Genomic DNA, 14,141 nt, shown 5'->3' with positions numbered 1-14,141 from the left:
CTAGATTAACGTGAGGGACGCGGCAGGCACTCAACTATTGAACTTCCACGCTGAAAACAACCGGATGATGAGTAAAACAGTCTGTTTACAAAGTTTAACGTGTTTGCAAAGGAAGATTTGAAACTCAGTATGGATGCAGTCAATGGGGAATTATTGCAGTGGACCGCAGACAGAGTGCGACAGTAACAATAACTTTGAATGTGGATTATAGTTCAGAGTTTTCTCGTATGTTTACCAGTGCGACTCTAACTTCAGTCATGTGTGCTCCGCAGTGATGTGGACAGGATGGACACAAAGAAGACCTCAGCCACTCACGATATAAGAAACGGACATTTATAATATAAACTGTTTTTTTATACAATTGGACAAAAACAAAAGTTTTGACGTTGAACGGTTTTGATTTTGCAAGGAATAATGTGGAAACCTTGCCCATTTACACGTCACCCGGCCCTTCTAGTTTACATAGTCTTGGAAATATTTATTCTCAGCGTCAAAGGTAAGAGTAGTTCAGTGTTTAATGAAATGTCATCTAAATGCTTTATCTGATTTCGCTTACATGAGTAACAATTCAAATAGGTATACTACATAATACATTAGTAAATGCAAATACATGAAATAAATATGAATTTTGTGTTTCTATATATATATGTGTGTGTGAATAAATTGTATGTTTGAACATTAATTTGCCTTTCCCTTCATTATTGCAATTCATTCCATCTATTTCTTTAGTGTTTAATGTACTTAATGTATTTATTTCGCCAACATGATAATGAGGGGAGGTCAGTTTGACCCAATTACTTTTCTATGCAATTCTGTGACTTTGTATCGTTTCTCATGTTTGTGTCGATGAATCACTTGTGTCGTAGAACTCCTTGGTTGTAAGTGTCTTTAGATCAAAAGGTGTTAAATGCATAAACTCATAATACCTATCTGCCTTGCAATGGATTTTTTAGGTCTTAATGTTTGCACGAGCGGCAGCGCCACATCTTGTGAAGAATGTCTCCTCATTCACCCGAGCTGCGCCTGGTGCGCGCAAGAGGTACTGAGACACTGTGATTTACAGAAGATCTCACAAAACCTGATGAGCTGCCTACCTTGACAATACTTTTAGCCAACAAAGACTAGTCAAATATTGTCTAGTTAGGCAGACGGGCCACTGATTTATTTATACATTTGAATATACTTCAATCCAGGGCATTACTGCTGTATTTCGCTGCATTTGTAGGTTTGTTCGTTTATTTAATGGTTTTCTCCCATCAATCACCACAGCAATCTTTTTCCCTGATTCAGGACTTTGGACAAGCTAGAACTCTCAACTCACGATGTGACTTCAGCCAGAACTTACAGAAAAGAGGATGTGATGCCCCTTTCATAGAAAATCCCAGGAGTGGCAGCTCTCTGTTGCGGAGCAAACCTCTGAGCTCCAAAGGTTCTGGGGTGACCCAGTATGATGTCATCCAGATATATCCACAAAAGATCTCTCTTAGCTTAAGGCCTGGTAAGGCTTCTGAGAAACACCCATTTTAATAAATCATTAGCAGATACTTTGTAATAGCAATGTCAGTTTAATGACTCTTACATCTTTCAGGTGACCAGACCTCATTTAAGGTACAAGTGCGTCCTGTAGAAGACTACCCCGTCGATTTGTACTACTTGATGGACCTCTCGCTCTCCATGAAGGACGATCTGGACACAATCCGCAACCTTGGCACCAAATTGGCTGAGGAAATGAGGAAGCTTACAAGTAACTTCCGCCTTGGCTTTGGCTCTTTTGTGGATAAGAACATCTCACCCTTCTCCTACACAGCCCCCAAGTACCAGGACAACCCATGCAATGGGTAAGAAAGGACTTCTCACAGATGTGTGATGAGCTGTAAACAGGTTTGGAATTGGCTCTCCTTATGTTTAAATTAAAATGCAAAAAGGCCTTTTGCCCTTTAATGCCCTTTGTTATGCAATAGATAGAACAGTGAGAACTGTTTGGAGTGGACACAGTACTTTTTCTTCTGGGGAAGTGAACGTGTCTTGATTTCTTTCCCATGTGATACTAAAAATAGTCCTGCTTTGGCATTGACTTTTCTTACGGGGAAAGTGCATCATTGAAAATTCAAAAAGCTCTCAGCGTCCCACAGTTCTGTACTTGTTAACCACAGTCTTATGTCACAATTTAAGGTAAACACTTAATTTAGTTTAGAGAAACATTTAAGATATTTGTCCTGCTTTCACTGGTGGTTATCTTTCTAGTCCAATGGAAAATAGTGGTAGACTTATTGGAAAGTGTGACAGCAGATTGAGGTTGCAAAGCCAGTACAGCACATGGCCTAGAGAAGCTATTACCCCATGCTGCCCACATCCCATCACGCATCAGTGACCATGTAGGTTATGCTTTTAGTCCTCTTGAATGCTCACTGTACCACAACAGATTTCATACAGATAAATGACAAGGCACATACCATATTTCACAAGTACATGTACTCTATCCTTTCAAAAATATTTTTTTACAATTTGTTATTATCTGACTATATTTCATTAATTCGACTAATTAAAAACAATATTTTATACATGTATACTATGTATTATTGTACTATACCATGTGCATATAAAATGCTGAGTTTAATATAAGACTTTTTGCACATGCTAATATTATGCATATTTAAATAAATAACAATTTTAAAATAAAAAAATAATTAAAATTGTAAATTTTTTAGTGCTGGTTATTTAAATTTAAATAGTTTTTAATGTGCTTAAAAAAACATAAATATTTCGTTGGTTTTAAAATGATAATTTCATGTATATTTTAAATAAAAAAAATTGAAGTTTATAATAACATGCTTTCAAAAACACTATCATTATTATAATGTATGATTTCAGTATTGCTTTTTAAGCTTCTGATTTCTCTCATTTTTCTCTTGTTACAGATATAAGTTGTTCCCAAACTGCGTCCCTACGTTTGGCTTCCGTCACCTTTTATCTCTTACGGACAAGGTTGACCGTTTCAATGAAGAAGTGCAGAAGCAGCTGGTTTCGCGGAACAGGGATGCACCGGAGGGGGGGTTTGATGCCATTCTGCAGGCTGCCGTTTGCAAGGTAAGCAGTCAGTAGAGACAGGTCATTTTGCTGCTTCATCACTACGTTTCTTTAACTCCTTCAGCTCCCTATAGAGTCAGAAAGCCTGTCCAGCAAGAGAGTTGATGTCTTGTTATTGTGCTGTGCTGTCTGAGCTTTATCAGAACAGATACAAGTGTCTGAGTCCTAAAAGAGAACACCCTATTAAAGCATGACATCGTAGGCTGTAAAAAAATATTTGTTTTGGTGGGAAAGGCACGATCACAGCATGCATGAGAGAAAGACACTGTGTGGTTAACACCGAATTAGAGAGAAGAGCCTTGCACCTTTATTTACTGTACAGTATGTGTTTCGCATTTTTTTCCGTGAGCTTCCTGTTTTTAAATATTTAGCCATTTAAAATGTTAGTCAGCATGATGTCTGATATTAGAGTAGTTAGTGGACTTTTTGTATTTATATTTTAGGTTAAATATATATGCATCTATGGATGAAACTGTACTGGTCACCAATTTTAAATGGGGGGTGAAATGCTATTTCATGCATACTGAGTTTTTTACACTGTTAAAGAGTTGGATTCCCATGCTAAACATGGACAATGTTTCAAAAATTAAGTTGTACGTTTGAAGGAGTATTTCTGTTCCAAAAATACTCCTTCCGGTTTGTCACAAGTTTCGGAAAGTTTTTTTCGAGTATGGCTCTGTGTGACGTTAGATGGAGCGGAATTTCCTTATATGGGTCCTAGGGCACTTCTCCCGGAAGAGCGCGCGCTCCCGTAGAGCAGAGCACTGAGAGCACAGACATTCACTGATCAGAGCGAGAGCGTCGCGAAATGTCACAAAAGGAGTGTGTTTTTGGTTGCCAGGGCAAGACAACCCTGCACAGATTACCAAAAAAAAAAAAAACAGCATTAAGGGACCAGTGGATGGAGTTTATTTTTACAGAGCATCAACGGAGCTGTGCAAGTGTTTTTGTTTGTTCCCTGCATTTCGAAGATGCTTGTTTTACAAACAAGGCCCAGTTTGACGGCGGATTTGCACAACGTTTATTTCTTAAGGATAATGCAGTCCCAATGAAAAAGGGTCACGATCGTGTGTTGGAACCACAGGCGGTGAGTAAAACTGCTTCAAATATCTCTGTGTTGTTAACTTAGCTATCGGCGTGTAAGCACATCAAGTAAACAACATGCGATGTTGTCATCAAACTGCACTTTCCACATGTACAGCTTAAAAAAAAAAAAAGACATAAAGTGGAACTTAGTCATTTTCCAAAACCGCTAAGCAAATATATACAGTTTCAGTACATACCACATAGAGACCTAATATGCTGATGCTGCTCTTGTTAAATTTCAGCCTCTGGATCATAAATAAATGGCTGAATCTGACTGTTAGCCATGGTTTGTTTTGGATGATGATTTTTTCCTCACGGTAATGTCACAGCTTCCAAACGCTCTCAACGCAAAAGCCTACTGGCGCTCGTGATTCTTTAGCTCCGCCCACACGTCACGCCTCCAGCCGGTCGTGTTTTTCCGGGAAAAATCGGTACAGACTATCTTTCTCTTATGAATATAATAAAACTAAAGACTTTTTGGAGTTATGAAGGGTGCAGTACTACTCTATAGGTACTCAATATTAACAGGATATTGAGTGAAAATGAGCATTTCACCCCCCTTTAAACGCCATCATAGTTAATTGTTTGCTAATGACGAGAATTGGACCTTAAGATAAAGTGTGGCCAGAAATATGAAAAGATATATGCTGGCATAAATGAAAGTTTAATCTTACTGTGGCAGGAGAAGATTGGCTGGAGGAAGGAGGCCTATCATCTCTTGGTGTTTGCCACCGATGACGTCCCTCACTTGGCTTTGGACGGCAAGCTCGGTGGACTAGTGCATCCTCACGATGGACAGTGTCACCTGAACGACAAGAACGAGTATAGTGCTGCAAACCAGATGGTAAAGCATCATCTGAACCAAACAAATGTTCATCCAGTTTATGTGAAGACATTTGGGTAAATAGATTGACCGTCTGTATGAAATTAGATTGTTTTATTGTAAACACACTTCAAGCCTAAATGCTGGTCCTCAACTGCCATTTTCCATTACTACTTGAGTTTAAGATATAAAGATTGTCTGAAAAGCTTAAACCCCAGCAGGTTTCTGTTTTCTGAACCGTATTAAGAAACCTTCAAATGTGTTTAGGTTTTAATGGGAAGGTTTTATGCACTTGTTTCCTTCTCTTTTGACCAGCTTATGTCTCTTGTATATTCATAACTTTTTTTCTTTTTTTTTGGGAGGTGGGGTGCTTTAAACTGGCAAAAAAGCATTTTTTTCCCTCATCTATGTCAAAGTGCAAGAACAGATGCCGCGCTAGTCTCTGTGGAGTTTGGGTTTCATCCTAAACAGCTGAGTGTTTTGAGAGAGACAGAGCGAGAGAGAGATCAACCAGAAGAAAAACAAGCAAAAGCAGTGTGTGCTTTCTACTGCAGACTAGGATTTAATATTTCTGCATCCATCTTGTTCTGTATAAAACGTTACTCATGTGCTTAACACATCACTGATCATTCATTACAGAGATTGAGCACACACTCCCAGGATTCTCAGGCAGGTCATAGCAGAGGACACCTGTAACTGAATACAGAGGAAATGGGTGGAAAGGAGAAACCATGAAGGGGAATCAGAAGAGCGATGACTTCCTTTTGCAAACTCCTTAACAGAAAGAGTACTGCAGGGAGTGTGGGAATGAAAAAATGCATCTTACTGATACATGGACATCTCTCCACAGGACTACCCTTCACTCGCTCTACTTGGAGAGAAACTGGCAGAAAACAATATTTTCCTCATCTTTGCTGTGACCAAAAGGCACTATGTTCTTTACAAGGTATCTTTCATCCATCAGAAGCTATTTTGATCATCGTTGAGCTGTTTTTGTTTTGAATTTAATGTGTTCTCCTCAATGTTTTTTTTACTCGTAGAATCTCACAGCTTTGATTCCTGGGACTACAGTGGAAATTTTGGACCAAGACTCCAAAAACATTATTCAGCTAATTGTGAACGCATACAATGTAAGTTGTTCTTATTACCATCTTGTACTGTGGGTGGATTTTTAAAAGTGCTCATAAAAGAAAATGGGCTCTTGTTGACCCCATAGCTGATCCCTTCATGCTTTTGTTCCCTGTAAAGTGTGTCGTATGAGTATCTCATGGTTCAAGGTTGAAGCTGTGATATATATAGTGACAGCCCATTATAAACGCACTGTTCATTTTTAGGGAATGTGGTAAACACTTCAGGGTCAGGCAGCTCACAGCACAGTAATATATAAAGTGTACAAATTGACTCCAGTTTAATTGGCAACCAAACTGATTACCCTGATTGTTTTCAGCTAATAAATGGTTAGGAATTGAATTAGGAACAGATGATGTTGTGGAGTGTGATTTTAGGAAAGCTTTACTCTTTTGCTTCAGTGCATGATTACATGAGATAATGAGATAATTTTGTTAGTGAAGAACATTTAACGTGTTTGCCTTAGTTCACACAGTAATCTTTGTAGACTGGTATTTTTGTCTGGTTTTTTTTTTTTTTTTATGGCTGTATTGAAAGTGCTGCTTTGGTTTAGGAAATGGACCCAAAAGATGTCACAATGTTGTGGAGAGCTTCTTTTGTAGTAGAGGACACTTTTGCACATGCATTTTTATTTAAACTTAATTTAACATAAAAAGTAAGTTCATATGAACAACACAAACTTCAAAAAAGTACATTATTATTTATTTTTTTATTTTATTTTTCTATCAGTAGTAGCCTTACTAACCCTAAATGTTTGTACAGTAGAGTAGATCCACCGGACATCTGCCTCAAGGTTTTGCAAACACAATTAAGCACCATGGGAAACCATGTCATAAGATAGCTCTGATGATGTTAGAATGACGTTACATTATGAAGAGAAATTCAATAATCTGTTTATAACTGGTCACAAACACTGACCAAGTATCAAGCCAGGGTTTTTTGTTGTTGTTGACCAAGTTACTTATCTCTCCTGACTTTTAGTTTACACCAAAATATGCCAAAATACCAAAGGCTATGATTACTGTCATGGATATGATCTATTTTGGTGTTGTTTTGAGTGGTAGTGTCCTGGCCAAGAGGAAGATTGTTTGTGATTTTAGTTTTTGGTGCTAGAGCATTACAGAAACCAAGTATGTGATTTTTATTTTTCCATTTTCATTGAAATTGTAACCAGTGAATATGAGAGGCTTTTGTGTTATGTGAATGATTTTGTTTTTGTTTTAATGTAGAACATCAGGTCAAAGGTTGAGCTGAGCGTATGGGACCATCCTGAAGATCTCAGTCTGGCCTTCACGGCCACCTGCCAAGACGGCCAGCCCCTGACCGGCCTCCGCAAGTGTGCTGACCTCAAAATCGGTGACACTGTTAGTACTTTATTAAATATCGCCAGTGCCTTTTACACCAACTTACTTGCTGTACATTATTTACTCAATGAGAGCATGTAAAGTTTGAATAATATGCCATGTTCTGCACTCGCATGTCATTATCCTGTATCAGCCACAACAGACTTACAATCTGTTTGGAGTAAAATAGTCAAGAGAGCCCTCTTTAGGATTTAGGGAACTAAATATTATTGTATCTTAACATGAGGATGACAGATTCATAACCTCAAGCACACTAGTTCTAACAGTGTTTGTATTAACAGTTACTTTATAATGCTTTCGCTTTACAGTGTTCACATGTCGTGGATTGTAGTTGTTGGATCTCCCATACATTCTTACATTGTAAAACTTCTATAGGACTACTTGGTACATGTCTCCATGCAGTGATCTGAGCCTTGGATTCAAGCAGAGTTCTCTACTCTTGCCTGTACCATTCCCATTCTGCATAATTGAATGTAGAGAAGGATAGTGAGGGAAAGTGGTGGGGTAGAGCTGAATACCCTTTCTGAATGGAGCAGCCAGGGCCTTTTTGTCTCATCCACGAGGGAAATTTGTCACACCGTGCCCAAGTGCCAATCATGCCTTTAGAAAGGGGAGCGCAACCCAAACAGAATCCCATGTGTCACTGACGGTTCTCCCCTGAACCCTCTGAGGAGTCTGCTGCTGAATTTCAATGGGCTCGCACAATGGAGCAGGCCTCTTTCTCAGGGAAAAACACAGGCTTTAGATACAGAGGTGGTAGCTCAGATTCTAAAGTTATGCTTCGTTTCCTTTCACAGAAGTAATTCAAGCCCCTAGAGACTACTAAAGTGTCCCATACATAGCACATTCATCTAATCCCATAACTTTACTTTTGGATAGACATTGTTTGCCATGGATTTATAAAGCTCTGCTACCTGTTGTGCAAGATTTATTGATATAGCAATATATTTTAGATACAGCCACAAGTGTTTTTATATACATTTTATGTCATTCTTACCTATTACTATATAGAGTGTTTAAAAAAATAAAAATTATTATTCTCATCCATCCAGGTATCACAAAAATGAATCCCAGCTGGGTGTTTAGAATGCCAATGTATTGTTTTTAGTATTATCTAGTATTCTTTTAGTGTAATTTTATATACTGTTGTTTTTTTATCATTAGCTTTTCTCATAATGAACTTTGAATTTTTGTATTTTCATTTTAATTTGAGTAATTCTGTCATGTGCTTTTATCATTTATTTGATTTTTTTTTTTTATCTCCATTTAGGTTTAATTTTAATTTTGGTTTTATTTTCTAGTTTTTATCCATTTTCATTTCAACGTAAACTAATTTTAGTTCGTTGCCACTGCAACAGTTTTTCATCTGATATTTATTATTTCAGCTTTATTTCAGTTTTAAAAAATCACTCAACTGCTATTGCAGAATACTCCAGTTTAATGTCTAGTTTGAATATTTCACAATAATGTATTTTCTTTTTTCTACTGGCAGCTTGTCTTCATGTTATTTTCTGCTTACTGCATGCTAAAGACTAGAGACAAAAAATGAAAACAGGCTCCTCCCATTCTTATTAATGCTTTAGTTTGCTGCTGCTCTGAAGGCTTTATTTCTCCTAAAAACAACTTCTGCAAAGACACAGAGCGATCTGGGTTGCTTTTCCTAAAAACAACTAAGGTTGCAAGTTCTGTCGTTACCAATGGAGTTCATGGGAACTATCACCATAGTTAGCTAACAAAGCTTTTGGGAAACGTGCCCCGGTCATTTCCTGTTCTAATCGTCACTACATGTAAAACATTAGCAGTGATTTCCCTACTCTTAATCTGGTTTGTTTATATTAAAATGCCATTTTAGAGTTTTGACCAGTGATGGCTCATCTTTATATAATGTCCACACCTCTTCCTTTGCCCAACCACACAGACTTTAATTGAGTTTTTCAATGCTTTCTGTCTTCATCTAACCATTGCCATGTACTCGTGACTCACATGTCTCCTTAATCCAATTCTGCAGCTCATTGCCTCATTGAAGAAATCTTCTTGCTGCGCTTTTGACCATCTGTGACCCCTCACTTTCCCGCTTTTTTGTGTTGCTTTGCAGCATGGTCTTTATGGAGATGATATGTAGTGCAATATGATTGTTTGATGTAATTTTACCATAGAGTTAATGTTATTTACACAAATTATTATACACTACTCTGAATTCTGGTGTGGAATGGTAAAGACATTTTAGAATGTTAAAGATTTTTATCTTAATTTTTTTCTCCTTTTATTTATTTTTTTATTTAAAAAAAATAAAGTCATGGTTTCCACAAAACAAATATTTAGCAGCACAAATGTTTTCAACATTGATAGTAATGCGATTTGTTTCTTGAGCATCAAATTGGCATATTGGAATGAACATAACTGAAACCAGCAAACAAATAAAACAATTCATAAGTGAATTGAGATTTTTGGGCCAAATTGTCCAAAATGTTACCAGTTATTCATGATTTAATGCACAGTTAGGATGCTAGTACAAGAACATTTTCCACATGAGCAAAAGGTTCTCCTGTACAGAAATAGACATTTTGAATATTTGATAAATTGTCTTACTTGCCTCCCTTTTGTGTCAAGTCTTTTCTCCATCATTTCTATTTTTACACTGAATATATGTTTTCTTTAGGCTGTTTCTTTGCTTTAGAGAGAACCGTGCTGTCAAAGTAATAGCAACCCCTTTTCCATTTAAATAACTTTTCTGACAGCCTTAGCCTTTCATTTTGATTAAGACGACATGTGAGCCTCTAGTCAACCTCCATCAATATGACCCTCTGTGGCCCAGTGTTTGGCTCTGAGCTTTAAACTCTTGAGTCTGGAGGACTTACTGATGTGAAACACTACTTCAAAGTGTTCAGACACAGCGTGTTGGGCTTGTTCGCTCCCCTGGGCGGTTCTGAATCAAAGGCCAGCCAGGCTACATGTTTTGGAAAGTGTCGGGTTTTCTTCCCTTGAGGATCCGCACATTATGTTTGCTCACTTCTGGGAAAAGAATTGATAAAGTGATAAAGGCTCTTTAACACTGTATGTTGCATTAATTTAGTGCAGCTGTAAGACTCTTAAACCACATCTCAAGTGGAATACTAAATCTGAGAAATGAGTTTTGAATTTTTATCTCTCCATCTTACCATAAATTGATTGATGTTGATCAAGTCTGGGCTAGTAAGGATGAAGCCTTTAATGATTAGACTTACTTCCTTTTGGGTGGTTATCATCAGGGTGGAGTCTCTCCTTCTTCTGGTCTGAAGCTCTGTGATTAATCTGACAAGTATGATCTACATCAGTTAGTGAAGCCTCTGTTTGCCACCGAGTTTGCATTCTTGAACCTTGGTTTAGATGTCCCAAAGGTTTGTGGTTAACACAAGCTCAAGATATTTTCATGTTTTATTATGCAGCATTAAATACATCAGTAATCCCACACTTGTGATTTATTATTATTATTTTTTTTTGTCTTTTGGGGATGCCAAGCGTGAGTGCTAATCTACTTAATAGTCTGCTTTTATGGACTAGTTGTGCTTATATCAATGCTTTAGCAAACTTATTTAAAAGTTTTGTTGGTCATGGAATTTTCCAACAATAACTAAGGTCTTGCAAACTTCAAAAATTTGTCATCCATGTAGCACTCAATAGCTGTGTCCCAAATCAGGGTCTGTATCCGTCGTGTCAAACTAAGCATTGTTAAAGGGTTTGGAACGACCTGAAGGTAATTAATGACAGGATTTTCATTTTTGGTTGAATATCTCTTTAAGTGGATCTGTAAGTTTGCTTGTTAAGATATTAGTCAACATTAGTCAAGTATTAGTCACTTTTTGAGTGTGTTTTTTCCATTCCTTGTATCCTTCATGGCCTAGGAAACAGCACACATTTCAAGGCCACATATGAAGGAGTCTTTGAAATGGGAGCGCCTTCTAAGTGCCACTGTGACTCATTCTCCCTTGGAATGCAGCCTTTGATTTGGGATATTTGTGTATTTCGTCTTGAATACAAGAAAGTAAGTTGTCTGTCCTTTCTTGCAGGTCTCCTTCAACATAACTGTAGAGGCACGAGGATGTCCTCCGAAAGGCACCAGGAAGAGTTTCACCATCAGGCCTGTGGGTTTTAAAGACCGTCTGGAGGTCTCTGTGGACTACCGCTGTGATTGCAGCTGCACATATTACACCAAATCTAACAGCAGCCGCTGCAACTCCGCCGGCACCTACAGCTGCGGGACGTGCCGATGTGAGCCCGGCTACCTGGGGGCCCGCTGCGAGTGCGAGGAGGGTGAGGTCGACCACCAGCACCTCAGTGCCTGCCGTGAGGCCGAGGGCAAGCAGGTGTGCAGCGGCCGCGGAGAATGCAGCTGTAACCAGTGTCTGTGTTACGAGTCGGAGTTCGGCAAAATCTATGGCACCTTCTGCGAGTGTGACGACTTCTCCTGTGCACGACATAAGGGAATACTGTGCTCAGGTGAGGTCAAAGGATTTATGTTCTTACAATGCACCGTGCATTTCAAAGAGGAAATCTTTACATTTCAGTTCTATAATGCATTCTTACCTATATGAGTTCAATCGTTTTGTACAAAAATGTGGAAGTTTATGGGCCATGATCTGGTTTTTCAGCATTGTCTCAAACCATTCAGCTTATTTGGATTGCCATGGGTAGCTTTAGGATGCTACGTTTGTGCCCGATGCATTTTATCAGTTCTTGCCAAAGAGCAGTTGGCTGGCACCCCATCTCTCCCTCTCCACTGGACGCATCTCTGCCATGCCACATTGAGAGCTTTGTAGAAGGCTGTATTTGTTTGTCCATGCACACAATAGCTGCTCTATGAGTAATAAAGCTCTGTTTTTCTTTAGTCAGCAGAAACTGTCAACCCAGCACAAAATGGACATTTGTTGAGCTTCTGTAGCAATAATGTCATTGGTAGAATCGAGAATATGTCCCGTTTCTGCTTTCTCAGCCATGTAAAACTCTTCTTGTCTGCAGTAATGAGTCCTTAATGAATCTGGGTGTCTATGCTTTTTCGCACCACTTTGCTATGGTGAATTAACTGGGACAATTCTTGTAAACGCGCTAATAATGGCTGTGGGAAAAGGCAAACGTTGATGAGAGTTTCGTAGGTTTCGTTCACTTGATAAATGTCTCATAAACATGCTTTGTGGCATTTTGATTTGGAAATGCTCCAGTGAGAGCATCTTGTTTAGTAGTTAGTGAGTTGCAAGGTGTTTAGGATAGAAGTGCTCATGAAGTCCTATGGCTACAGTTCAGAAAAGTGCTATATTTTAACTATATATAAGTATTATTGTAACTTGTAATGTAAAGTTAAAATATTCTAATTATCAAATATTGTTTTTTAAAATGACATGTAAAGTGTTAATTTTCTTTTTTTAACATTCAAAAAGTATAATCAATGTTTAGAGTCCCTGCATGTCTTGCATTTTATTTACTTTCATCTTAAAAATTACATGAAACCTTTCTGTGTTTGTGTAGAAATAGCCTTGTTTGCTGTGCAGCGTTGATTGTTGTGATAAAGTTGAAAGGTCAAGAAGAAGCTGTTCTGAATAAGTTAAACATCCCATGGGGGTGGAGCTTCCTCCTCTCCCACTTTTATTACTGGGTCACTGGGTGTAGTGAGCATGTCCTGACTCGTGAAGCCTGAATTGGCTGATGGTTTCCCAGTAAAATATAATAGGGCAAGAATAAGCAGTTTGAAGATTGTGTTGCTTAACTCTATGTAGCCACCTTCCATTTATAGATGTATATAATAGTGGTTATTTTTCAAGGTGACTTTAAAGAAGCTTTTAAAGCCATTTAAATGTAAACATGACTTTAAAATGACTATACGCACTCTTAGAATTGTTCTTTTAAGCATAGTCCCTTGTTGATACACCTGGAGTAAACAAAGTTTTGTTTTTCTTGAAACTCTCTGTTTAATGGAAGTGTATTGAAATAGTTTTCTCAGCTGTACCCTTATATGTGTATCACACTCCACACCCTGCTATTACTTTAAAGAGCATTTTCAATAACAGTAGCAAAATAAGATTCCGAGGTCACCCTGGACCATTGGATCAAAGCGTCTTGAATAGGATCAAAGTCCTATTCCGGACTGTAGTAGCAACTTTCTGTCTATATAGAGACATTTTAAGGGGTCATATGAAGTTGCTTAAAGGAACATTATTTTGTATATTTGGTGTAATGAAATGTGTTTGTGGTTTAAGGTAAAAAAAAACATACTATACATTGTTTCTCCTCTGTGTCCCGCCTTTCTGAAACACGTTGAAAGCTCATCGGTCTGAGAAGCGAGGTTTACACTGATTGGGCAGCTATCCAGTACGTTGTGATTGCCACGAATAAGATTTTAATGACTTGTACTGTCTTTTTATGTGTTGCGTTGCATTGCGCCATGTAAACATAAAAGCATGTCTGCATTTGTGATCGGAGAAATGACAAACAACAACCTCTACTATATAACTGCTCAAAACCTGATTCAAAGTTTGAATCATCAGTGGCAAATCTTTAAATATGAAAACGTACTTACAGACTGTGAGTCAGAACAGCTGGCATTGTAGTCTACTCTTCCAGGATCAGGAAACAGTCCTCAATAAAATTCGCCGCACAGATCTGAATATTTGGGATGAACTGTA

The 14,141-nt window shown here is 38.1% G+C and overlaps 1 protein-coding gene across 1 annotated transcript in view; it reads left to right on the top strand.

Annotated features, from left to right (window-relative positions):
* Positions 1-14,141, top strand: part of itgb5 (integrin, beta 5) — a 30,703-nt gene continuing 16,562 nt past the window's right edge. The window contains exons 1-11 of the mRNA XM_052565753.1: positions 1-174; positions 273-496; positions 954-1,039; positions 1,291-1,498; positions 1,589-1,838; positions 2,919-3,087; positions 4,856-5,017; positions 5,847-5,942; positions 6,037-6,126; positions 7,354-7,488; positions 11,535-11,964. Of these exons, the coding sequence (XP_052421713.1) occupies positions 415-496; positions 954-1,039; positions 1,291-1,498; positions 1,589-1,838; positions 2,919-3,087; positions 4,856-5,017; positions 5,847-5,942; positions 6,037-6,126; positions 7,354-7,488; positions 11,535-11,964 (1,708 nt within the window). The 5' untranslated portion in view covers positions 1-174; positions 273-414. The remainder of the gene's footprint in view (positions 175-272; positions 497-953; positions 1,040-1,290; positions 1,499-1,588; positions 1,839-2,918; positions 3,088-4,855; positions 5,018-5,846; positions 5,943-6,036; positions 6,127-7,353; positions 7,489-11,534; positions 11,965-14,141) is intronic.

This window comes from Carassius gibelio, chromosome B9 (genome assembly GCF_023724105.1).
Source record: "Carassius gibelio isolate Cgi1373 ecotype wild population from Czech Republic chromosome B9, carGib1.2-hapl.c, whole genome shotgun sequence".
NCBI classification, from domain to species: Eukaryota; Metazoa; Chordata; class Actinopteri; order Cypriniformes; family Cyprinidae; genus Carassius; species Carassius gibelio.
Note: the sequence above shows the minus strand (reverse complement) of the source record. Positions and strands in the feature narration are given on the sequence as shown.